The sequence below is a fragment of the Castor canadensis genome, chromosome 2 (genome assembly GCF_047511655.1).
Source record: "Castor canadensis chromosome 2, mCasCan1.hap1v2, whole genome shotgun sequence".
Lineage (NCBI taxonomy): Eukaryota > Metazoa > Chordata > Mammalia > Rodentia > Castoridae > Castor > Castor canadensis.
The window spans coordinates 24,447,264-24,474,243 of NC_133387.1; the positions used below are offsets into that span (position 1 = coordinate 24,447,264).

General features: G+C 40.2%; 1 protein-coding gene across 1 annotated transcript in view; it reads left to right on the forward strand.

The window, feature by feature from the left end:
• Positions 1–416: 416 nt before the first annotated feature.
• Ube2h (ubiquitin conjugating enzyme E2 H) overlaps positions 417–26,980 on the forward strand; it is a 96,014-nt gene continuing 69,450 nt past the window's right edge. Inside the window, exon 1 of the mRNA XM_020160078.2 lies at positions 417–759. Within this exon, the coding sequence (XP_020015667.2) occupies positions 707–759 (53 nt within the window). The 5' untranslated portion in view covers positions 417–706. The remainder of the gene's footprint in view (positions 760–26,980) is intronic.

Genomic DNA, 26,980 nt, shown 5'->3' on the forward strand with positions numbered 1-26,980 from the left:
TCCACATCCCAAAAGCCTTTTCAACAGTGTGTGAGAAGGAAGTTCATAAAACACATGAGTGTGATAGTATTGCCATTATTTACTACCATCGTTTATGATGATGGTAACGACACTGGCAGTTGAGCGATGAAGTGTGTGGGGAGGTTGGGGGAGGGGACAGAGGGCTGCGAGAGGGCAGGAGAAAGAGGAACTACATCTCCCAGAACCCCCTGGGAAAGCCCATGCCACGGCGCGCCCCACCCCTTTTGCCGGCGATCCCGCCCCTCCGATGACGTCACAGAGGTGACGTCACGGCGCCTAGAGCGAGGCTGGGGTAGAGAGGCCGACCGAGCAGGAGTCGTCCGCTTGTCGTGGAGGCTGCTAGGAGCCGGCGAGAGGGTGAGCAAGAGAGCGACCGAGAGCAGGCAGGAGGGTGCGCCGGGTTGGGCCGCGGCGGAGCCACAGCTGGAGACGGTAGCCGGAGCCGGGCGCCGCGGGTCCCCACCCCCACTCGGCCGGACCGTGCCCGGTGTTCCCCCGTGCGGGGGGCGGCGGCGGCGGCTGAGCGGACCCGACAGGACTGTGGGGGTGTCGCCACCTCCGCCGAGGAGCCGGCGCGGCCGCGGGCCCCTCCGAGCCGGGCCCGGGGCCCGTGACAGACGGGCCGAGGAAGGGAGAGAGGCGGCGGCGGCGCGGGCGACGGGGAAGCAGCGGCGGCGGCGACACCATGTCATCCCCCAGTCCGGGCAAGAGGCGGATGGACACGGACGTAGTCAAGCTGTATCCTTCGTGGAGGGAGAGTTCGGGCTGCGTGTGGGGGCGGTGTGGGGGTGCACGGGACACCCCCGAAATCCAGGCGAGGGCCCTGGGGCACTCCAGGCCACAGTTCGAGACTCCTGTTCCTCCCCCAGTGCCTAAGGCGGACCCTTGGCACCTCCCAGGAGCCGAGGGCCTTTTAGCTCCTTTTTATCTGCAGCACCCCGAAATATGCGCTCTTTCTGCACGCCCAGAGCTCGTGACTTTTCCTGCACGACGTGTGGACTCCCAAGACGGCCTTTTTTTTTTTTTTTTTTTTTTTTTTGGCAGGGCTAGCTGCCCCACTCTTGACCACCGAGCCCATCTTCAGGGTCTCTGCTTCCTGTTTGCTAGCTCTGGATTTAGGGACGCAAGGTAGAAATTCCCGAGAGGGAAGCCTTTCTCCCTTTTGAGATGTCCCCCGTTGCTTCCACTCAGTGCTTCTTGAACTGGGGTGACTCAAGCGACCTCCTTTATCCCTAATTCCTTTCTATATTAGGAAGAGAGTAGTCTGCTCAGGGCCCCTGTTCTAATAAAGAGCTCTGTGTGTTTTAAAGCGGAGACTCCTGTTCAGCTCTCTGCTTCACAGAAGAGCCTTCCTGTTTTCCTTTCCATTGACAAAGCCTATCCCACCCGTAGTTGTCTGCGGTGAGGACCCCAGGCCCTCCAGCAGGCCACCCTCCATATTGTGGATCTGACAGCTGGGAGGAAGGAGAGAAAGAGGAGCTCCTGGGCAAAATAACCCTTATCCTAGCCACTTAAGCAAAGCTCCCTCTGTGAGGGTAAGGTTCTTGGGGACTGCTTGCCCTCATCTTGCCAGGTGACACCCTTTATTTTCTACCCCATCCCCCAACTTACACACTCGAGGTTGCAGTGGGAAAGCTATAACTGATAAGTCTTTCTGGCAGTGGTTTTGGTTGATTATTTCACGACCAGCTAGAGAAATTCGCGAAGGTTCCTGAGACAAATCTAAGATTTTTTTTTTTTTTTTTTTGGAGGGCTAATTTAGAGGGGGTGGGGGAAGCCCAGTGTTTTGAATAGCTAATCCCTGGGGAGAGGGGGAAATGGGAGTAGGGGGGAGGTAGTGTGTGAAAGGCTGTTTAAAAAGTCCTGTCTCCTGTTTCTCTTTCTGCCTCACCCCCATCCCCCCACCATTTCCCCCTGTTGCAGGGTTTTGTTTATATAACTCAAGTTGTTTGGCTAGATTCTTCAGGTGAATTCCTTCTTCCTTTTATTTGTTACTGGCTTTGATTGGCTGCTTTACCTCCGTAGAAATCAATGATGATTGTCAATCAGTTACGGAATTTGCTGAAGTTTTTAAAAAGTAGTTTTTGCATATGGGTTGAAAGTGGGGGATGGGAGGGCAGTTGCCTGGGCAAAAGATTGTTTTTTTCATAATCTTTTCAGGAATAAAAAGGTGTTTTTCTCTCCTCACTCAGGGACAACTTGACTAGAAATCAGGAATAAACTTCTAAGTTTAGGATTTGGAGTTCACAATTTTTTGGGGGGTAGTAGCAGAAGAAGAGCAAGTTATAAAGTGTAATTTGCCAAATACATGTCTAGGAACAACAAGTGAAAACTCTTTATGAGCTGTTTGTTGCTGGGATTGTTTTGTAGATGTGTGAATGATACCAGTAAATGTTGGCTTTTCATAAGATTGCAGGAAAACTTGTAACTATGTGTGTACATTTTACACAAAGCAGTTTCAGGTTTTATTTTTGTTTAGAAACTAGGAAATGACATGGTGGCAGACTTAGGAGTTATTTTTATCTTGATTGAGAGTTACTGTCACACCTAAGGCAAATTTCTACCTAATGTGTAATTGGGATAGAGTTGGGGGGAGAGAATTCCAGCTGTTTTTGATCGATGTCAGATCCTCAAATTATGTACATACATAGATTTCTCAAATATTGAGGATAAAGAGGCCTAACTTGACCTGATGCCTTTTCCATACAGTGCCTTTTGTTCATTTAGTAGTTGTGGCATCTAGAATCATTACCGCATTTAGGAGTCCGGGTGTGTGTGGTGGTGATTGGGGGGGGGGGGTGGAGAGGGAGAGGAAAACAGACAAAGAACAGCAGGGTGTCTTTTTTTCCCTCCCCCTAAGTGGCTTATTTCATAGCTTATTTTTAGTAGAAGATGAAGAAAGGCAAAGATGTATTGGCCTCCTGTTCTTTCCCCACCTTCCTCCTTGCTGACAAAAGAAAGCAGAGGCGCTTTAAAATTGTAGATCTCTGAGATGGGAATTTGAAAGCCAGAGGTTATCTTTGTTTCATGTTCGTTATTTTCTCATCTAATGTAGTTTGGAAATAAATTTTTCTGATTTCCTTTTGTGTGTGTGTGCGCATTGTGAAGCTGGGAGATTTTGTGGCCTCCTTTCTCAGTTGAATTTGCATCAGTAGGCCCGAATGGAGCTCACAATTTTTGAGTAAGGTATACTTAGTTAAAAAAAAAAAAAAAAAAAGGGAAATTCCACATTGTACTATACTAAAATGAGTACAATTCTGTGACAGGGCCGAGGGTTCAGAATGAAATATGGTGGGGAGGAAGCAGAAAAAGGTCTGAAGGAATGTACAGTACTTCTCGCCTCTCATTGCCCCTTGATGATTTCCTTGGTGTGGAGGCTGATAGCTGGTTTCATTGCAATCTCCTGTTTCAGCCCATTTTTGGCTGTCTCCTGGGCATAATTATACTGCCACGATTTACAGCCTGGCAGGGAACCTATATAGTAGGAAAGTAGCGGTGTGGGGGTAGGGAGAGAAAAGGATGTGTAACTAATTGGCTGCTGCCTTCCACCACCTTCTTCTGGTCTTCCCAGACACTATCTCTTTGGTTGCTGTTTGAGTTGGTGATATTTCTTGCGGGTTGGTAGGAGGAGAGCTGATTCCCAAGTTATTCAGGGAGTGAGTGTTTTGCACCGAAGCACTTAATAATCTGCTGGGCGATTATGTTCTGAAACTCTGACTCATTCATTGTTTCTCTTCTGATCCTCAGCTAAGGGTTGTGCAAACCTCCCTCTAGGAGCCTAGAAACTGATACACATGACTTTTGGGCACTGTAGGAATGCATCCCAATCAAAAAACTTGCTTTTAGCCCAAATCTTGTGGAATGGTCTTGAACAGTGTGGATATTTGTTTGCAAAGTCAGGTACATTTCCAGGCTAGGAGTAGCACAGGATCACCAACCTTTGAGGTTTCCATCTCCGACCTACTCATTACTTAGCGTGTCTGAGAACTGGGACTCTGCTGACCTTAAAGTGTGATTTGCCCTAAAGGAATATCAGTTTAAATTCTCCCTAGTGGAGGAACAAACAGCTCAGATTACATGGCCTTCCTTGTTGGTGGGGGTTACTTGTCTCACCCTGTTGCACAGTCCTGGTGATCCTTTTTATCTGTGAACCAGTGGCCCCTGCTGAAGGCTAGAGCTGCTTGTTTTGGAAAAGCGTTTGCAGGCAAAAGGCCGCAGGCACAGCTCCTTGCAGCTCATTGGCTGCTCTGTTACTACCCGGAAAAGGAGGAGGGGTGGAGCTACCAAACAGCTGATGGAGTGTGTGACAAGAGTGTGTTTACATACAAAAGATGTGGGGGCTGGGGAGGCCTTGTGAGCATTACAGGGCCAACTGTATTTCAAAGGGTAAAAAGAGGAAAAACCTGACCTGTTAGATTCAAGAAATGTTCAGAAAAATTATAATGCAGCCGGAAAATGGATCTGATAATGAGACTTGGCATACACCATATTTCTTACTGGTGTAAGATTGGAAATTTAACAATCCCAAGAGTTTTCAAAGATTGTTTTTTTCTGACTGAATGAATTAACAAACAGGATATGCCACTTGAAATGTACTTAAATGACTCAGGGATTCAAAAATATGGTAGAAATGTAAGTTTCTCTCGCAAACACTTCAACAGTGGCAGAAAGGGGCAGTATCTTGAAGTCTATCACTCCTTGATACCATGAGTGAACTTCACAGAAATGCTGGTGGCTGCTTTGGGTTTTAGAGGTTTTATATAAGATGTTCAAACCCTTAAACATTTGTGCACCCTCTTTGTGTCAGGCGTGGTGCTGGACTTTTAGTAGTGAAAAATTCATGGTGGGTGGTGATGGTGCTTACGGAATTAAATTTTTTTTTTTTTTAAATCAGGACAGTCTGTGTATGTTAGTTCATCAGTGTATGATTGCTTTTTTAGTAACTTCTGTTGACATTCAGAATTGGCTTTTTGAGAAATTGAAAAATCAAAAATAAATTTTATGTGATGGGGGCTATATGTGCAAATCTGAACTGTTGGGTATTTAAAAGCCAAAACAAAAACAAACATTGAAATTTGTAGCCATTTGTCCTTTATTTCCACTTTGATGTTTTTCTGTTAATCAGTTATTCTATCCCTGAGTTAGTAGTTAATTTGTGTTCATAGTGTAGTCAATCTTTTAACTAGCTCCAGTGTCAATTGGGAACCTGTGGTTTGCATTTTATTTCCTGTGGCCTCTCTTTTAGTGAGTTAGTGAGATGAAAGTTGGAACAGTTTTATGGTCTTTAAGCTAAAAGTTAAAGATTTGGCAACTCCCAGTGTTCTCAATTTGTCTTCCCTACTTAGATTTTGGTGACAAATGTAACGTATTGGTACTTATTTTGGTTAGGCAGGAACCTGAATAAGCAGTCACAGCTTCAGAACATCTGAGTCCTGCAGTGCAGTTCTAGTAAATTACATACACACTTAAAAGTTCAGCTTTTAGAGGGGAAAAAAAACTTTTGTAGATGGTGACCCATAAATGTCCCTTTTTCTGGTTGTGTGCATGTGTTAAAACAACCTGTATTCGTTGGTTTTGCTAATACTGCAGTTTACCCAGCACTTTGACCGGTGTGTATACATTTGGACGTACATATGCATACATATACTTAAATTTGGTATCTTGTTCAGTGTTAACAGATTTGGTGATTCCAAGAACCATTGCATTTTTTAGGAATGCAATTTAGATCTTATAGTGCTTACAATATAATAGCTTTTTACCTGTAGAGCTACAGAGTGTATGCTTTAATAAAATACTTTAATGAAAAGACATTGTTGGATTATGAAAGTAATAAGGTAGTTGAGGAAAATACAGGTTACAAAAAGGGAAAGAAAACAAGTCACCTGTAATCCTGTCCTTTAAGTAACAGTTCTCAAACTTTAGTGTAATTAATCACCTGGTTTGTTAAAACAGGTTACCAGGACCCACCCTTGGAGTTTTCTGATTTAGTAGATCTCGATTGGGTTCTGCAGAATGTACATTTCTAAGAAGTTTCCAGGTGGTGCTAATACTTCTAGTCCAGGGAGCACAGTTAATACTTATCCTTTCTTTTTTTTTTTTAATTAATTTATTCATATGTGCATACATTATTTGGGCCATTTCTCCCCCCTCACCTCCCTCACTTCCAGGCAGAGCCTGTTCTGGCCTCTTTGCCACTTTTGTTGAAGACATAAGCAATAATAAGAAAGAAAAAGCGTTTTTGCTAGTTGAGATAAGGATAGCTGTACGGAGAGATTCCTGGCATTGCCTCCATGCACATGTGTATTACAACCCGAATTGATTCATCTCTACTGGACCACTACACTACTTCCGGTCACCTTCCCATATTGACGTCTTTCGTTTTCAGGTTACCATATTAGCTCCTCTGCAGTGGGTGCATCAAACGCTTTCAAGTTTTGGGTTTCCTACCTTTCCCTGTTCCTTCTGTATGTGTCCTCCCCAATCCTTATCCTTAAATACTAGCATCTAGCATGTTGGTGTTTTTCCTGTGCGTCTTTATTCTCCCAAAGACATTATTTTCTTTTTTTTTTTTTTTATGGTTTTTTTTTTTTTTTTTTTTCATTTTTCTTTTATTATTCATATGTGCATACAAGGCTTGGTTTATTTCTCCCCCCTACCCCCACCCCCTCCCTTACCACCCACTCCACCCCCTCCCGCTCCCCCCCTCAATACCCAGCAGAAACTATTTTGCCCTTATCTCTAATTTTGTTGTAGAGAGAGTATAAGCAATAATAGGAAGGAACAAGGGGTTTTGCTGGTTGAGATAAGGATAGCTATACAGGGCATTGACTCACATTGATTTCCTGTGCGTGGGTGTTACCTTCTAGGTCCAAAGACATTATTTTCAACCCATACTATATGTGTCTGCTCTGTTTTTGCTTAACTTTGCAACTGTTTTCCTCAGTAAAAATATAACTAGTGTGTGTGGTGCACACCTAATCCCAGCACTTGGAAAGCCAGAGACATGAGGATGAATAAAGTTTGAGGCTAGCCTGTGAAAACAGTAGTTGAGGATGTAGCTCAGTGGTAGAGTGCTTGCCTGCCATGAACAAGGCCCTGGGTTTGATCCCCATCACCATCAAATGTATTCATATAGGCATAATAAAAAGTTCCTGTAATATGCCATCCATGTCTGTGCAGATGATTTTTTTGTTGTTGCCATTTTTTCTCTGATGAATAAAATTGAAATTAACATCTTTGTGCATAAGACTTTAGGTTATTTCTCTTCTCCAGAAACGGGTTTCTAGGTCAAAGAAGGTAAACATTTGAATTAAAATATTAATTGAAGGGGGGTGCAGACTGGGAGTGAGCTCAGTGGTAGAGCCCTTGCCTAGTATGCCCAAGGCCCTGGGGTTTGATCCCATCACTCACTGGAAGAAGAAATGAGGGTCACATTCGTTGTGGACTCCTGTTTTGTTGTGTTGTAGTTGATGACACTTTGTCACTGAAGCAGTTAGCCTGGCATGATGGTTAACAATTGTGATTTCGCTTTGTTTAGACGTTTTTTGTAGTCACGGTGATCCTTAAATTAGGTGTACTTTTGTATCTGGCAAAGTACAAAACCTATGAGTTGGTAGGTTAAATATGTTCCATTCATGAGCACATAAATGTAGACTGGCAAGTTCTGGTATCTTTAATTTTTTCCTTTTGTTCTTTATTAACATTGACATACAATAAACTGTATATACACACACCACTCCTCTCCCTACCCCACCAGTGATGGGGATCAAACCCAGGACCCTGTACATGGTAGAAAAGTGCTATATCCTCATCCCTTGTTTTTGAGTCTGTCCTATTTCCAGTCGTCCTGCCTCTGTCTCTGGAGTATGGGGAAGCTATACATATTTAAAGTGATAGATTTGGTTAGTTTTAATGTTATCTCACATATTACACATGAAGCCTGTTGCCATAATGAAGATAAGGAACACATTCATCTTCCCCAAAAGTTTCTTGTATCACTTCGTAAATTTTCCTCCTTCTTTGATCTTGTTTCTACAATTATGTTTAATGATGATTTTACATTTTCTACAATTATGCTTAATGGATTCATACAGTATGTACTCTTGTGGATTCATCTGCATAATTTTGACCTGTGCAGTCCATTTTTGATTATTTCTTTTTTTGGATAAAGCTGCTGTGGACATTTATATGGACATACACTTTCTTTGGACTAAGAGAAATAGCTGGATCATGTGGTAGGTATATGTTCAGCTTTTTTGTTTTGTTTCTGAGACAGGCTCACTGTGTAACTGGCTTTGAACTCTTTCACCAGTCACCAGTTTTTTTTTTTTTTTTTTTTTCTTTTGTCCTGAGGTTTGAACTCAGGTGCTCTACTACTTGAGCCACTCTCCCAGCACTATGGCTTTGAACTCTTGATCTTCCTACCTCAGCCTTCCGAGGGCTGGGATTACAGGTATGCACTGTCAGAAGATTTTTACTACTTACCAAAAAGCATTGAATTCCCAAAAAGCATAGCAAGGACAACTAACTTTTTTTATATGTGTGTGTGTGTGCTGGTACTGGGGTTTAAACTTAGGGCTTGACACTTGCTAGGCAGGTGCTCTACCACTTGAGCCACTGCTGGCCAGGGCTGGCTTCGAGATACGGTCTCTTGAACTATTTGCCAGGGCTGGCTTTGAACCACAATCCTTTTGGTTTCTGCTTCCTGAATAGCTAATATTATAGGCATGAGCCACTGGCGCCCAGCTAGGACACCCTAACTATTTGCAGTTCCACCATGAAGTTGCTGTTGGTACTCTACCTGTGTTTAGTTCATATGAAAAAGATAACTGTTCAGATTTGAGTCCTATGCAAATATTTGCAAACTTCACTGGAGGTGGTAAAGAAATGTTATATTTAAAAAATTTCTATCAGTACTTTATAAAAAAAAAAGGAGTAACAGTGTGCTCACATTTTAAAAATACAGTTTTATTAGCAAATGTAAAAATGAAAGTTATTTGTGACTTTAATTCTTAAAGTGCTATTTCAAAAGGCCACAAAACAAAACTACAATGAAATTTGAATTCACTTAATTTTAACAGGTGGGAGAGAGAAGAGCAGCTACAAAACCATCTTTAACAGAGCTAAGCTAGAAATCAGCACGTAGGAGCATGTCACTTACTGTGATGCCTTTAAAATGTGTGATTGTAACAAGAGTTCAGTCATGCTTCAATTGTGTATGAAATACAGACCGTCAATAAAAGTTGCATTCAAACTATATAGTAAAAAGTTAAACATAGCTTTGTGGTCCACCTTGAGATCTGTCTCAAAAAAAAGCATCCTATATGAGATTTGACAGACTAACTAATAGGCATTGCCATAAAAAAAAAAGCACTGCTTTGTAGTAGTTGTTACTATCACACTTTCTGACAAATGACTGGCATTTGAGTTTACATATGGTAGTATATGTGTGTTGCTTAATAAATTAACATCTTACTACTGATGGCTAGAACTTTTAGATTGGTTAACAAATGAAGACAGCCTGGTTTATGCTTGTTTTTAAGTTTGAGTCGGTGACAGTATGTTTCGTGAGTAGATGTGACATAGGAATGGGGCCTTGCGCATGTGAGTTAAAGTGTATTTTCTAATTGTCAAGGTGTAGCTCAAGTGCATTGTAGAAACTTGCCAACAGAAGTCAGTTCATGCTTTTGAGAAGCTATTGTTTAGTGGTTCTCAGCTGAGTATCACATTTGAGAGGAATTGTCCTATTTTTATAGGCAGGCTGTAGGTTGTAATTTCTTTGTATCTTACCAGATATTTGGCTGTGGTGCTATCTTTCCTGGCCCAACAGAACCCAAATCATGAGGGATGAATGATGCATTTGCCTTCCCCTGCTTTGTAAGAGTTTAGGGCATTAGATTGGCAGTTTGAGTAAGTGCTGTAATCTGACCTGGGCCTGCTGAGAAGTCAGGGCTTGTGAGGAAGCTCTTGTGAAGTGGAGAGGCTTGGCTTTTGTTGCTCTCAGGCAGATAGACATGGCTCTACTTGGAGGAACCATATTTAAGGGTTTAGAATATTAGTTGTTGGGAATGTATTTTTCTCTTGTGTTCAAGCTCCAGATTTCTAACTTTGAAACAATGTTTAGGGAGGTGTTTTATATGTGAAAGTAAGAGAGATTCCCTAATACAAAATCTCTTTCACACAGGCTCTTGCTGTATATAGCTCAGGCTGGCTTTGAACTTGAGCTCCTCTTTCGTCAGCCTCCCAAGTATTGGGATTACAGGTGTGCACTTCCATACCTGTAAGTCACATTATTGGTGCAATTATGCATTTACTTTTTAGTGTTAAAATCTTTTTTATGTATTGTGTTTTTAGCACTTATAACTTTCAAGGTTTCTTAGCTTAAAAAAATTTAATTGAGGTAGTATAAATAGAAAACTAGACACAGAGTATGCCTGGTTTGTGTTACTTCAGAAGCAATTGGGTTGCAACTTGGCCTCAATTAAATTTAGTTTTTTGTCTCAACAGTGCCACTATAGCTTTGGGTCTGTGGATTTTGCTTTTCAGTCAGTTCACTTTATATTGGATAGACAAGTTTCTGAAAGGTTGGTTTTTAAAAAACAAAAAATAGGTAACATTTCCATTGCAGCCTTTATCTGTAGAAGGTAGATTCAATTAAATTAGGCTTGTGTCCATAGGAGAGCAACCAGTGTAATATAGTTAGATATAGTGTTTTATGGCCTTACTATAGACTGTTGGGTGTTTAGTACCCTTGTGATAATCTTTTGAGTCTAAAATCTGCAAATAAATTAAGTCTCCTTGGCAGCAGTGCTCAAAACTACATAACCCTTTTTATTTCACTCTAAAGGAAAGAAACTGGGTTTGGGTTTTTTCATTAACAGATGGCCATTTCCAATGGCCTTAGGTTCCCATGATGTAGATCTTGGACAATTTGAATTTATATTACCAATTAGTTTTTGTTAAAGTGGATGAATATAGGAGGGAAATGCATTTATTTTATTTTGGGTTTGAACCCAGGGCTTCACACTTGCAAAGCAGGTGCTCTACTGCTTGAGCTACATCTCCAGTCCGTTTTGTTCTGTTTTTTGGTGGTGGTGTTGGGGGTGGGAGGTGTCGGGGCGGTGAGGGGGGGATGTTTGAACTATTTCCCTGGACTGACCTTGAACTGAGATCCTTCAAAGTAGCTAGGATTATAGGCATGTGCTACCAGTGTCTGGTGGGAATTGCAATTTAAATCTTAGAGTATTTTCTGGGAGGAGCTTTAGCTCTTTATTTTAATGTGGTGGCAGTATCGGTTTTAAGTATACTTAGTGTATCAAAATGTAGAACATAATACATGTTTGTTGATAGAACTATCAGGTGAATTGAGGGGAAAAAGCACTCATCTAGGCAATACAATTTGATCTTGTTAACATCTGTTAACTTCATAAACTTGAATGGTGCAATTCTCCACAGCTACCATCTTGGTAATGAAAAAAAAAAAATTCTGCTTTTGCTTCCCCCCCCCCCCCCGTTCTTTTTTTGGTGAGACTGGGATTTGAACTCAGGGCTTCATGCTTGCAAAGCAGGCACTCTACTGAAAGTAAAGCATCTTTTTTAGATTTGTTTTCTGGTTGCAAGGAGGAGAGAAAGTAAGCTTTAGCATATGTTATTTATCTGGATTGGTACCCAATAAAAAAAGGCAGCTCTTCAGTTCTGTTTTTGGTTATCAAATGACATAAACTTGAATATTTGTGTATTACCAGTCATATTACCAGTCATGCTGTTGTGAACACTTGTTTTTATCTTTCTGCAGAGTATTTGATTTGAATAGTTACTAGATTGTTTTTGGTTTTTTTGGTGGGACTGGGGTTTGAGCTCAGGACTTCTGCTTGCAAAGTAGGTATTTTACCTCTTGAGCCACACCTCTAGTCCTTTCTTTCTTTCTTTTTTTTTTTTTTTTTGCGGTCCTGGGGCTTGAACTCAGGGCCTTCACCTTGAGCCACTCTGCCAGCCCTTTTTCTTTTTTTTTTTGTGATGGGTATTTTCGAAATAACGTCTCATGAACTATTTGCCTGGGCTGGCTTCTAACCTCAATCCTCCTGATCTCTGCCTTCTGAGTAGCTAGGATTACAGGCGTGAGCCACTGGTGCCTGGCTTAGTCCTTTCTTTTTTAAGAGAGGGTCTAGCTATGTAGCCCAAAATGGCCTCAAACTGGTACTCCAGCCCCAGTCGCCACACTTAGTGTAACCAGATCGTATCTTTGAATAATTAATATGACTTTGCTCTTGCTTGAGGTCTGCTAAGGGTTTTATGATGTGTGAATTGTGATACATGTATTGGTGGTTCACAAAGACTATAACTTCATTTTCATATGTTTTCAGATCTGTGTCTGCTTTCTGTTAGTGTTTTTAGCTTCTACTTTGGTTTTATTTTACTTATTTGGGGTGCTGGGGATCCAGCCCAGGGCCTTGTAAGCCTTTGCTCCACTATTTAGTAACCCCCTCAGCTGCTGCTTTGATTTCTAGGAATCAAGCAAAACAGTTAAACTCACTGGCAGGAGAGTACCTTTAGATTAATTACGCACGCACGCACGCACGCACGCACGCGCCTTTGGAGAGAGGATAGTTTCAGATCCTTCATAGTGTCTTACTTTCAAGCTTAATTAAAAGTAATAGCAAAGACGGATCCTTTTCTCTAGGAGTTTGAAAAGTATACTTGTGTTTTATTTTGCACAGTTTGGCAGTTTCATATCAAACTTGAACTTACTTATATTAAAACGATATAGTAGTTTATAACTTTGATATAATTCCTCTGAATGAAAAAGTAGCAGACAAACCTTAAGTTTATCTTAACTATGTTGATTATGTCAGATACAATGGAACTTGGCACTTCAATTTTGTGTTCTTATTCTTTAGAGATCCTCTTTGCCACTGAAGAATTTGCTTATTCAAAGCTAGTTTTGTACAGTCTGGTCACTTTGTTTGCAAGTCAAAAGTGCAGAGTATTATTTTATGTTCTCCAGTAAATCGAAGGATCTTTAGCACTCAGAATCCCATGGTCCCCTTCAGGCAAGGTAAAAGGGAGTTGTCCCTTGGCTCTAAGGGAGTTTATTCTCTGGATTAAGTTTTAGTCTCTTTGTATCTTGTAATCGAAATAATGGCTAATGAAATACCACATCTTAGTTAGAGATGTAGCTCAGTGATAGAGCATTTGCCTTGCATGGCCAAGGCCCTGATTTCTCTTCCCTAGCACTGCAAACAAAAATAAGAACAAAACAAAAACATGTCTACTTGTGCTTATTATTGTTAATAGTAATCAGATTACTATTACTATGTGCTAGGGATTGGACCCAGGGCCTTGCTGCACGATAGGTTACTTCCCTAATCCTTTTTCCCCCCATTATTTTGGTGGCCTGGTGTATGTCAGTTGACGGACATAACGTGTCATTCTGTTTGCTTAATGGGAAGTAGAATTAGAAATTCTATTTTTTTATTGAATCAGAAATTAGTGTATGACTTGTATGCTTTTAAATAGGGGTTATTACTCATTCAAATGAATTGAACAAAATGTAATGGTTTTAGTCTGCCAGTTACGGCTGTTTTATTCCTTAAATGCCATTCTTAAAGTATTTTGTCAGCTCTGATGAAGTTCTGATGACATCTTATTATTTAAAGATAAACTCCAATAGTTTTTACACTCACACAGATTTTAGCATATTTTTGTAGAAAACCTGGACTGCAAATAAGAGTATTAGAAAGTGATGGTTGCTTTTTTTTTTTTTTTTTTTTTTTGGGGCAGTTCTTGGGTTTGAGGTCTGGGCCTCACGCTTGCTAGGCAGGCACTCTATTGCTTGAGCTGCCCCACCAGCTTGCTTTAGTTTTTGGGAGGTAATTGAGTAAAAGAGAAGTCCCTGAGTCAGGATAAGATCCTGTTAAGAGTTTGCACAGTTCAGTACTTGGGCATTTAAATATTTTACCCTTGTATTTTCCACTCCAGATATTTTTAATACATTATTTGCAGAAAATTTAGTTGCTAGCATTTTTTTTTCCTGGCTCAGGCTGTCCTTGAACTTGATCCTCCTCCTTCAGCATCCCAAATGCTGGCATTACTGGTATGAGCTACCACATCTGGCTAGTTGGGAGCATTTTATTGATATTAAACTCTGTAGTGGGTCAGTTTTACTTTTTGTTTCAGTAATTTTAATTAGTTTCAAAAGATACCTAAGCATACATAAAATTTAATGTTTAGTCCTTTAAAAGATGGAATGATTTTGTAAAAGGGATGTAAGTAACCCTTTCCACTTCTGCTTTTTTTTTTGCCTTAATATTTGATAGTTTTTTTTTTTTAATAAAGCATTTTAGAATTACAGAAAAGTTGTGTGGGTAGTCCAGAGAGTTTCTGTACATTAGCCACTTTCTGTTCACTGTGATAACATTTTGTATTTGTTCCATATTCCAGGCCTTAATTTAGATTTCATGTGTTTTTCTGTGTTGGATCTTTTCTGATTCAGGGTTCAGCCCAGGATACTGCCTTGAATTTAGTTGTCACGTTACCTTAGTCTTGTGTAGTTTGTGACAGTTCCAAGTCTTTCCTTGCCTTGTATGACTTTGACAGGTTTTAGAATAGTGGTCAGATGTTTGGAATGTGAGGTGTTAAAATTTGGCTCAGCTCATTGTGGGATTTTGGAAAGAATACCAGAGGTGAAGTGCCCTTCTCATTATATCATACCTATTTCCATGTGACATGATTGATGATGTTAACCTTGATCCACTTGGTTAAGAGTGTTAGGTTGTTTCATTGTGAAGTTACTGTATTTTCCCTTCTGAATGGTATTCTTTGGAAGCTAGCGACTAAATCTAGTCCACACTCAAGAGGGACAGGAGAAATTAGCTTCACCTAGAGAGAGTAATGTTTTAAAAATTAAAAATTTTAAACTGATAACAGAAACATAAAAATTGTATATATTAATGGCATGTCTTGTGATATTTTGATACATGTATACGCTGTATAATGTTTAAATCAGGCTAAACATATCTCCTCAAGCATTTATCATTTCTTTTTCAACTTTTTTTTTTTTTTTGAGCTGTGATCTCACTGTGTAGCCTAGGCTGACCTTGAACTCATGATCCTCCTGCCTCTGCCTCTTTAGTGCTGGAATTACAGAATGTTGGAATTACAGGAATTCACCACAATGCCTAGCTTCTAGCTTTTTGAAATGCATAGTACATTATTGTCACTTTATTGTACAGTAATACCCTCTTTGACTAAAACACAGTACCACTTGATCAACCTTTCCCCATCCTTCACTTCTCCCATAATCATTTGTGACTTTTGATTATATTACTGCATTAATTAGTTTTAAGTAGGTTTTTTTGGTTTTGAGACTATGTAAAAAGTTGGAAATTGAATATTAATAGCTCAACAGTTAGGAATACAGTGGCAGTAAATTCTCTTAATTTGAGACTATAGAAGACCATTCAGAATTTACTTCTGAGGATACCTTGGATTTTTTGCAATTTGTAAGTCAAAAGTAATAGGTCACCAGATGTTTATTGATGTCATAGCCCTGGTGGTGCATTTTTATACCTTTGGCTTTAAAAATAACAGCACCCAGATGTCATGTAGTTGCTAAGTGTCACCTGTGTTGCATTTTAAGCCATCTTACTGGTCTGATGACTGTTAACAAGACATTTTGCTGGTTCTTTTGTGCTTCTGGCTCCTTTGCTCACTTGATTGTTCTGGTTGGCCACTTTCAGTGAACAGACCTAGACTTCTTTAAAATACTAAATTTAAAATGAAAGTGTTTTTTATAAGTTTTAAAAAGGTTTTGCTTGGGGATGTTGCTCAGTAGTAGAGTGCTTGCCTAACACGTATAAGGCCCTGGATTCAATCCCCAGCACTGCAAAAAACCCAAGCTGGGTCCCAGTGGCTCATGCTGTAATCCTAGCTACTCAGGAGGCAGAGATCAGGAGGATCGCAGTTTGAAGCCAATAGTTCGTGATAACCTATCTAAAAAAAAAGAATCACAAAAAAGGATTGTGGAGTGGCTCAAGGTGTAGGCCCTGAGTTAAAATCCCAATACTGCAAAATAGCCAAAAACAAAAAAAAATCTTAGTCTTCCCCCCACCTCGAGAAAGGGTCTCACTGGCCTTGAAGTTGTCTCATCTTCCCAAGTGCTGGAATCACAGGCATGTGCCACCAACCGTGACTTAAAAGTTTTATTTTATTTTTTTTAATGTAAAATTATCTAGCCTTCCTACATGTTCTCTACTTCATAAAAGAAAAACTCTTAGTTCAGCAAGTAGCTAAATTCTGTACTGCTGACCCATTGTGTTCTTAATTTGGCCTTTGTTAGCCCCTCATATATATATATATATATATATATATATATATATATATTTTTTTTTTTTTTTTTCCTCTTTATCTTTTGGTAGTACTGGGGTTTGAACTCAGGGCCTCTTGCTTACTAGGCAGGCTTGCTCTACTACTTGAGCCACTCCACCAGCCCTATGTTGTATTTTTCATGCTAAATATTTCACACTTGTAGCATCCTTGTTTTTGGCTCTCTGTGGGTTAACATGGGTTGCCTAGGTCTGTTTTAAGAGCTGACATCATAGAGTAAGTCCTTGTATTGACGGATCTGGAGCTGACTACAGCTTCTTTCTCGATTTCTTTCTTTCTCTTTTTTTTTTTTTGTGGAATTGAGGTTTGAAACTCAGTTCTTCCCACGAGAAAGGCTGGTGCTCTACCACTTGAGCCACACCTCCAGTCGATTTTTGCTCTGGTTGTTTTGAAGATGGGGGTCTCTCGGAACTATTTGCCTGGGCTGGCCTCAAACCTTGCCTCCTGATTTCAGCCTCCTAAGTAGTTAGGATTATAGGCATGAGCCACTGGTGCCCGCCTCTAACTAGGGTTTCTCATGTTTTTGTCTTTGAGAGCACACAGTGAGTTTTGCACCTAGGGTTGCTCAGGAACACTTGTTTAATGAATTAGGATAAATAACATACTGCAGGGGTTTCCTGAAGTCATTGGGTCATTTTTAGACTGAATTTTGACAACTTAATAGAAACTGTATGATAGTCTTGAGGGAGAGAGGTGAATCTTTCATAAATGGTAAGGATTTCAGTTCTTTTCTGTATGCATGCCATTTGCTTCTGAAGTACAACTTTAGATCTTTCCATGTATAATCCACGTATTTGTGTTCTGAAGTCCTAAATGCTAATATTTTAGTTTATTAAATGCCATTTTCAAATGGTTCCTGTTTTAAGATTGTTAGGTTGCTAGCTTTTTGTTTTGCTTCTGTGTTGATGCTGGGGGTTGAGCCCAAAGCCTTTTCCATGCAAAGTAAACACATGTTCTACCACTGAGTTACATCTCTAGCACAGAAATACAGCTTTTCCCTCCTCTTTTTCTTTGTGTATGTATATATGCGTGCATGTGCGCGTAGCCATGGGAGCTTAGTTAAGGTTTTTGTGAATTCTTTATAATCAATTAAACCTTCTAACACAGCTGTTATCTGCAGTCCTCTGGGGATTCCTAGGAGATTTTTCATGAGTCTGTAAAGCCAGCACTTGTTTCATAGTAGTATTAATTCATTATTTGCCTTTTTTGGTGTATTGACATTTCTACTGATGGTGGAAAACTAGTGGAGGGTAAAACTGTGATTGTCTTAATACCAAAACCAGGTTTTGTGCTCTTCACTATCATAGGTTTAGATTTTTAAAAAGGCAGTTCTAGATGGTCCTTGGCACACACTATAATCTCAACTACTCGTGAGGTAGAGGGTGGAGGATCTCAAATTTGAGGCCAGCCCCAGCAAAATTACTTACCAAGATCCTATTTAAAAAACAAAATTAAAAAGGGATGGGGGCACAGCCTAGAAGGTAGAGTGCTTTCTGGGTTAGTTGTGAGTCCCTGAATTCAGTCTACCAGTACTGTACTCAATCAACCAGTCAATAAATAAATTAAAAAAAAAAACCAAACCCACAGAGGCATGTCCTTGATGGGGAGTAAAGGTAATGAATTTAGCCAGGTGCTGATGGCTTACTTCTGTAATCCTAGCTCCTTGAGAGCCTGAGGTCAGGAGGATCAAGGTTTGAGGGCAGCTGGGGAAAATAGTTCTCAAAACCCCATCTCCACCAGAGCAAAATGGACTGGAGGTGTAACTCAAGTGGTAGAGTACCTGTTTGCAAGCACAAAGCCCTGATTTCCAATTCTAGCCTCCCCGTCCCCCAAAGACAATGAGTTTATTCTTTGACACTTGTATATGTGTCTTAAATAGTCTATTTGGCAAAATGGGAAGCATTTTGCTGCATACTGAAAGTACGGTGGCAGTTTCCACAAAAAAAGCATTTGTGAGATTTTGAGTTACGATCTGAACTACCTGCTTTTCAGGAACTCCATTTGTATTGAAAGTGTGACTGATAGACAAATTGGTTATTCAGACTTGTGTGTGTCAACATTTTCTCAAAAATAAGTTAACTGAGTCTGTCACTTTCAGGAAGACTAGTAGTTTACATTGCCAGTGATAAATGTTGCGATTTTAAGCAAAAGGTAGATTTTTGGAGAAATTTTCTCTGCCTCGATGTCCTTGACAGTTTTCTAATCCTTATAATAGACATTTCTGACATCTTTGGGTATGTTTGATGAAATGGGTTAGCATTGGGAAGACCCAAACCAGTGACCTCTTATTTTCTGAATGGCCAGGGAATGAGGAAGTCATGCTTGTGTAAAAGACCCAGTCAAAGTGCAAGGTAGACCAGTGGATTTTAATGTGAGTATGAAAAGTTCATTGGTACAATTTCACATTCCATATTGTATTTAGTCTTTAGGAAATTACTTCTTGTCAAGTTTGCTATAATATCAATGAAATATGTCAGAATTACCTAAAAAATCTATTAATGTAATCTCTTTCCCAACTCTGTTCAAAACATACTTTACCAGATCAAATGCAGAAGCCCATATAAGAACTCGGCTTTCTTCTATTAGCCAGACACTAAAGAGATTTGCAAAGTTGCTTTAAAAAATGCTATTCTTACTAAGTTATTTTTGGAAAGTAAAAGGTTTTGGGGTGTGTGTGTGTGTGTGTGTTACTGGAGTTTGAACTCAGGACCTTGATCTTGGTAGGCAAGTTCTTTACCATTTCAGCCTCCAGACCTTTTTGCTTTAGTGGTGTTTTTGTTTTTTTTTTTTTAATTTATTTATTTTTGGTGGCACTGGGGCCTTACGCTCGTTGGGCAGGTGCTCTTATCACTTGAGGCAACTGCTAGCCTAATTTTTATTTATTTGGTTTTTTTTCTCTTGTTCTTTCTCTTTTTCTTTATTTTTCCTCTTTTTCTCCCCCCCTCCCCCACTCTTTCCTTCCCTTCCTTCCTCTCTTTTTCTTTTCTTCCAGTACTGGTGTTTGAACTTAGGGCCTACACCTTGAGCCACTCCACCAGCCCTTTTTTTTTTTTTTTTTTTTTTTTTCCTGAGATAGAGTCTTGCAAACTCTTTGCCTGGGGTTGGCTTCAAACTGCAGTTCTGATCTCTGCCTCCTGCGTATCTAGGATTACAGGTGTGAACCACTGACACCTGGCTATTTTTTGACAGTACTGGAATTTGAATTCAGGGCTTTGTGCTTTGAGAGACAGGCACGCTATCATTTGAGCCACACCTTCACCCTATTTCAGTTTTTCAGATAGGGTCTTGTGGTTTTTTGCCTGGACTGGTCTTAGATTGTTATTCTTGTACCTCCGCCTCCCAAGTAGCTGCAATTACAGGCATGAACCACCATGCCCATCATACTATTTTTATAAAAATGTTTTATAGCTGGGTGCCAGTGGCTCACACCTGTAATCCTAGCTACTTGGGAGGCTGAGATTGGGAGGATTGCGTCTTGAGATCACCTGGGCAAATAGTTCCCGAGATCTCATCTCCAAAATAACCAGGGCAAAACGGACTGGAGGTGTGGTTCAAGAGGTAGAGTGCTTGCTTTGCAAGCACGAAGCCCTGAATTAAAACTGCAGTCCCACCAAAAGTGGCGGGGTGGGGGGCGGGGGAAGAAACCTCTTTGAGGTCCTCACTTTTTAAGATTATAAAGGGTGCTGAGACCAAAAAGTTTGAAAGCCACTTTTGTAACAAATTTATGTTGAAAGAGAAATTGTCATGTTGTGATAGTCTAGGACATGCTTTAACTGTACTCAGAATAGTCTGGGGATACTGATTAGTGGGTTCTTTAGTAAAACAGATGAATCAGATTGAATTTAACTATATAGTATATCATGAAAATACACATCAAGCCCAGAAAGAAAATTGGTTTTGTGTGTGGATAGCAAGTGTTTTTGTGTAAGTAAACAATGTAGACATCGTAGTTTATAAATTCTAAAACAGTTTTTTCCACATCTTAATATCTTTGGAATGGAGATGTCTTAAAATTTGGTGGTGAGTGGTGTGTCATAAAATGATTTGTTGTACATGTGGTGAAATATGGTAGTGTCTCTTTTTGCATGGAGAGAAGAAAATATTGGATCCCAGTTTGGTTCCTGAGCTGTAGGATACGCTGCTTTAGATGTTATTCTTATCACTGAATTGACTCAGGGTGCTTGACAGTGGGCCTCTTGTTGGAATATTCCATTCATTAAGCAGTTATATGTGTTTCAAGCCAGAAGACTAGACAGAAGTGTTTAGAATGCAGGTAATTTATTAAAATAAAACATAGGAGCAGGGCATGGTGATAACGTGCTTGTAATCTCAGCACTTGGGAGGCCGGAGCAGGAGAATCAGGATTTTGAGGCCAGCCTCAAAATATAGTAGTCCTTATATAAAAAAAAACCCAAATCACAATTATTTAAAAAAAAAAAAAAAAGATGAAGCCAGTGGTACATGCCTATAGTTCCAGCTACTCAGGAGGCTGGGGGTGGGTTACTTAAGCCTAAAAGTTAGAGACCAGCCTGTGCTATATAGTGAATTTGAGGCCAGCCCAGGTTGGCAACACCCTATTTTTAAAAACAAAACAAAAGTGAATGAATTGTTATTAATATTGTGCCTGTTTTATTCTGCATAAAATAGAATAGGACCATAACATTGAAATGTATGACTAAACAATGTATGTACCCTTAAATATAGGGCAGAGGTTAGGCATTGGAAAAATAGCGTTTCTGTTGTTGTTTGTTTTTGCTACTACTGGGGATTGAACTCAGGGCCTCTAGCTTGCTAGGTAGGTCCTCTGCCACTTGAACCACAGCCTCAGTCCTGGAGTTGAGTCTTAATCACAGAAGGCTTTCTGGAAGAAGCTGAGGGTCAGACAGGGGTGGGAAGTGGCTGATGACTTTGCTTAATGAAAGGACTCAAGGATATAAATGAGTCAGTGCAAGTAGGTATGTACTAGATTACAGTGTGTATGACCAAGATTGTGTGGATTGCTGTACAGTGAGCAGGCTGAGATTTTGGCTTTTTCTAATCTAGGGGACGCTTTAGAACCTCCAGAACCCCACATGGTACTTTTCTGGAGGTATGATCTCTCTTTACTCAACCATGGGAACTCTTGGAGAAGAGTGTACCCATGGTAGGGTGGTGAGGGGTGGCGGGGGAAGAGGATTTGATCATAGGTTGGCGAGTTTTCATGGATAGAAGACAGTGGATGGACTTGTAGCACATCATATGAGAATGATTTAGTTAACATTTTGAAGTGCGTATTTTTTTTCACATATGCGCTAAGTTTGAAAAATACAGTAGAATGACTGTAGGCTTTGGTCACAAATTTGGGTTTGCATCTGTCTTTGCCTTGGTTTCCTCATTCAAAACGCAGAGAAAATGCCTGTAGTTTATTTTGAGGTTTATTGTGAAATAATGTGTGTGAATGTATTTAGGAGAAGAGCTCAGTTAGGAATCGTAGTGTTGCTAGTAACAGTTCTGGAATAATGTAGCTGGAATGGAGAGTTAGCAGGGAGGCTGTTAGTCCTCATGGATCCAGAGTTGCTGTCTACTCAGGTGGATGCTGTATGGCTTACATCCTAAAGGATTTCTCCTGCCTTCACGTTAGTGTTTTTATACAAGAAGGGGAAGAAAAGGGATTAGGCAAAGAGATAAAAACTAGCTTACTGTTCCCCTTCCTCTCAAAGAAGAGAATATGGTTGAAGTACTTTGTATGAAAATAGGATAATGGAGCCTGATAAAAATTGTTTTAATAAGAGTCATGGAGGGGGGTGAATTTGATCAAAGTTTTTTTGGGGGTGGGCCAGTTTGAACTCAGGGCTTCATGCTTGCTAGGCAGGTGCTCAACCTCTTGAGCCACACCTGCAGTCCTGATCATAGTAAATGCAAGTGTGGAAACTATACAAAGTGAAACCCCTTTGTACAATTAATATACAGTAAAGTTTGAATGTTTGCCTGCATCAAATAAAATTAGTGCCAGAATGATTGTTTTAAAATTCCTGCTATCCTTGTGAGGAAGACAGTTTTTGTATACTCTAATAATTAATTAATTTTTTTATGAATTCTTTTCATTTTTTGGTGGGGTTGTGGGACTAGAGTTTAAACTCAGGGCTTCACACTTGGCAAAGCAGGCTCTCTGCCTCTTGAGCCAGGCACTCTACAGCTTGAGTCATATCTCCATTCTATTTTGCTCTGGTTATTTTGGAGATGGAGTCTTGAGAACTATTTCCCTAGGCCTAAACTGCTATCCTCCCGATCTGAGCCACCCACGTAGCTAGGATGACAGCTGTGGGTCACCAGTGCTTGGCTGTACTCTAATAATATGTAGTCAGCCTTATGGTATAAGTTTGCTGTTGTAGCTGCATATTTATTTATTTACTTTTTTGTGGTACTGGGGCTGAAGCTCACGGCTTTGTGCTTGTCAGGCAGGCATTCTCCTTAAGTTACATTGCAGCCCATTCTTGGCCTTTGTAGCTGCATAGTTTTTAAAAAGTTATCAGCATATGTAGAGTGTACTCTAGATGAGCCTTTATTCATGGTATTCATTCGTTTTTAAGGCCGAGTGAGCTATATGTGTGTTTATTTTACACAAACTGCAGAGATTATTTTATACAAACTGCAGGGTATATTTTAGTGAAATTTAAATTGTGTGAAGTTTTTGGAACAGACTTCAGATTAAGAGTTGAACAGAAGTCTCTTTGATTTGTATCCATATTAAAATGTTTGTAGACTAGGTTGGTCCATTTTTCTGCCCTCTAGAAAATGTGAAATACTGAGTACAGTTCCCCCTCAAGATTACAGATTGTGGATCTGAAGGTATAGCTCAGTGATGGAGCACTTGCCTAGCATATACAAGATCCTGGAGTTAATCCCCAGCACCACAGAAAAGAAAAGGGGAAGGAAAAAATGGCTAGAGACCAGTCAGTAACAGTGACTGTAACAGTGATGTAGTCAGCTTAATAAAAAAATAATACTCGCTGTAGATTGTTATTGTACCAGTTAGATCAAATTGTATACCTAGTGTTTAGCACAGTGTTTGACAGATAAGCACATAGCTTTTTAAAGAATACTATATTGGTAGAGTATAGATTGGTTTGGAACTATAAATGCCAGGACTTGTTCTTCTTGGTTGTACTGGGGATTGAACTCAGGACCTCATGCTTGCTAGGCAGGCACTGTACCACTTGAACCACTCTGCCAGTCCTATTCCACATTTTAAAGATTTTTTTTTGACATGTTCTAGTCATTTCACTAAAAAGTTTTTATTGGTGAAATGTTTCAAGTACTACAGTAAGCATGAGGAATAAGATGATAATAGAACAGCAGCCATTACCCAGTTTTGTCACATTTTGGCTTACCTACTTCAGAGTTTTTTTTTTTTTCTTCGGTGGTAGTGGGCTTTGAACTCAGGGCCTCATGCTTCCTAGGCGGGAACTATTTGAACCACTCTGCCAGTCCTTTTCTGTGTGATGGGTATTTTCAAGATAGGGTCTCGAGAACTATTCGCCACAGCTGGTTTTGAACTTCGATCTTCCTGATCTCTTCCTCTTAAGTAGCTAAAATTACAGGTGTGAGCCACCATACCCAGCATTTTCAGGCCTTTTGTTCACTAGCTATAAAGACTTAAGAAATGTGGTTTAGAGGCTGGAGGGCAAGGCCCCAAGTTCAGGCGATCCAGCATTCATATGTGCATATATGTATAATGGAAAGTAGACTCATAAAATACTTACCTGCTCTGGAAAAATATTTACCCCAACAGTATGAGGGAACATCTTGGAGAAGTAAACAAGTATCTCATCATTTAAAAAATGCCATTTGACTAATAAATATCTAACAAGTATAACCTGAAACAAAATTGCACATCTTCAGCTTGGTAGAGAAGAAAAAACATCACTCTTCAGACTGATTTCACCAAACTTAACACTCCCATGAGCAGCATATGAGACTATTAATAGCCACGCCAACTGCCAGTTTTCACATTTGCCCGTGTGATGGGTGTGAAGTGGTATCTAGTATTTTCTAATCAGAGATTTTTAGTGCCTTTTTCCTGTCAGACCCTTTGCAAAACAGTAAAGACGTTACCAAGAGAAGTCAGACTCATCTTTTCTATTCTAAGACGCTTACACTCTATGAGTGTCAAGCCTGTGAGTGTCAGAGGACACAGAAGAGGAGTGATGTGCAACTTGCTTGAGAGAGATGAAGCTTGACTTTGGTCTTGAAAGATGAATAGGTCTTTTTGGAAGGCAGTGGGGTTGAAGGATATTGTGTGTAGAGAAGGGGAGTAGGTGAAAGCATAGAGCTGTAAAATCACATCATTCAGGCAACTTTTTTTTTTTTTTTCTTATTCATATGTGCATACAAGGCTTGGGTCATTTCACCCCCCTGCCCCCACCCCCTCCCTTACCACCCACTCCGCCCCCTCCCTCTCCCCCCAACCCCCTCAATACCCAGCAGAAACTATTTTGCCCTTATCTCTAATTTTGTTGTAGAGAGAGTATAAGCAATAATAGGAAGGAACAAGGGTTTTTGCTGGTTGAGATAAGGATAGCTATACAGGGCATTGACTCACATTGATTTCTTGTGCGTGGGTGTTACCTTCTAGGTTAATTCTTTTTGATCTAACCTTTTCTGTAGTTCCTGTTCCCCTTTTCCTATTGGCCTCAGTTGCTTTTAAAGTATCTGCTTTAGTTTCTCTGCAGTAAGGGCAACAAGTACTAGCTAATTCTTTAGGTGTCTTACCTATCCTCACCCCTCCCTTGTGTGCTCTCGCTTTTATCATGTGCTCATAGTCCAATCCCATTGTTGTGTTTGCCCTTGATCTAATGTCCACACATGAGGGAGAACATACGATTTTTGGTCTTTTGGGCCAGGCTAACCTCACTCAGAATGGTGTTCTCCAATTCCATCCATTTACCAGTGAATGATAACATTTTGTTCTTCTTCATGGCTGCATAAAATTCCATTGTATATAGATACCACATTTTCTTAATCCATTCGTCAGTGGTGGGGCATCTTGGCTGTTTCCATAACTTGGCTATTGTGAATAGTGCCGCAATAAACATGGGTGTGCAGGTGGCTCTGGAGTAACCTGTGTCACAGTCTTTTGGGTATATCCCCAAGAGTGGTATTGCTGGATCAAATGGTAGACCGATGTCTAGTTTTTTAAGTAGCCTCCAAATTTTTTTCCAGAGTGGTTGTACTAGTTTACATTCCCACCAACAGTGTAAGAGGGTTCCTTTTTCCCCGCATCCTTGCCAACACCTGTTGTTGTTGGTGTTGCTGATGATGGCTATTCTAACAGGGGTGAGGTGGAATCTTAGTGTGGTTTTAATTTGCATTTCCTTTATTGCTAGAGATGGTGAGCATTTTTTCATGTGTTTTTTGGCCATTTGTCATTCAGGCAACTTAATGAGTGTTCATGATTGCAGGGTTGCAGGATTGGCGAGACCAATGGGTAAGCAGGGAACAGCCTGCAGATATATATGTAGGCAGGAGGAGTTTTGTGTTGCAATCACCCAGAGCTGTGGTTGAAGGTTTTAAGATAAGTAGGAGATTTTTTTTTAAGTTTAGAAATATCTTCTGGTATTTAAAAATACAAGCGTTCTTGGTATAGTGATATGAACCTGTAATCTTAGCACTTGGGGAGCTGAGGCAGGAGGATAAGTAATTTGAGGTCAACCTGGACCATAAAACAAGATACTGTCTCAAAACAAAACCAAAAAATTACCAAAGCTTGATGGTCAATCCAAGTTGTTTTTTATTTTTATTTTTGGCAGTACTAGGGATTGAACTCAGGGCCTCATGCCTGCTAGGCAGGTACTCAACCACTTGAGTCACTTTGCCAGCCATTTTTTTGTGTTATTTTCAAGATCAAGATAGGATCTGTTTGCATGAGCTGGTCTCCAACCTTGATCCTCCTGATCTCTGCCTCACCAGTAGCTATGGAGAAAGAAGAAAAAAAAAAAAAAAAAAAAAAAAAACCAGGTATGAACTGGTGGCACCTGGCTGATTCCTTTTTGTTTTCTTAAGACAGGGGTTTGCTATGTAGCCCAACCTGGCCTCAAACTCTTATCCTACTGCTTCGGCCTTCTTTAGTGCTCACATTATAGCTGTGTAATACCACGCCTGGCTCCCAAGTTTTAAATTTTAGTTTTAAACTTGTTAGTTTGACATTTTTTGCCATTTGTTTCTTTTCTTTTTGAAACAGATAATAGAAATTGTTTTTCCTTTAAACAGGAGTTGGAAATTGGCTATCCTAGTGAGAAAGATAGAATGACACAATAGATACATTTAATTTCATCCATACTTTTATACTATAAAGTATCTAAATTATATACTTTTCTAATTGTACATGGGAGGTACATGGTGACATTGACATGTGTGCTTACAGTATATCTTAGTTAGATTCACCCCCCCATCATCCTTCCTCGTCCCTTCTACCCCTTAAGAATAATTTTGACGGGTTTCTTCATTCTGTTTTTATATATGAATCCAAAATACATTCACCATCACCTATACTTTTTGGATTTATGTGGGATAACGGGAGGTCTTCACAGGTGTTATT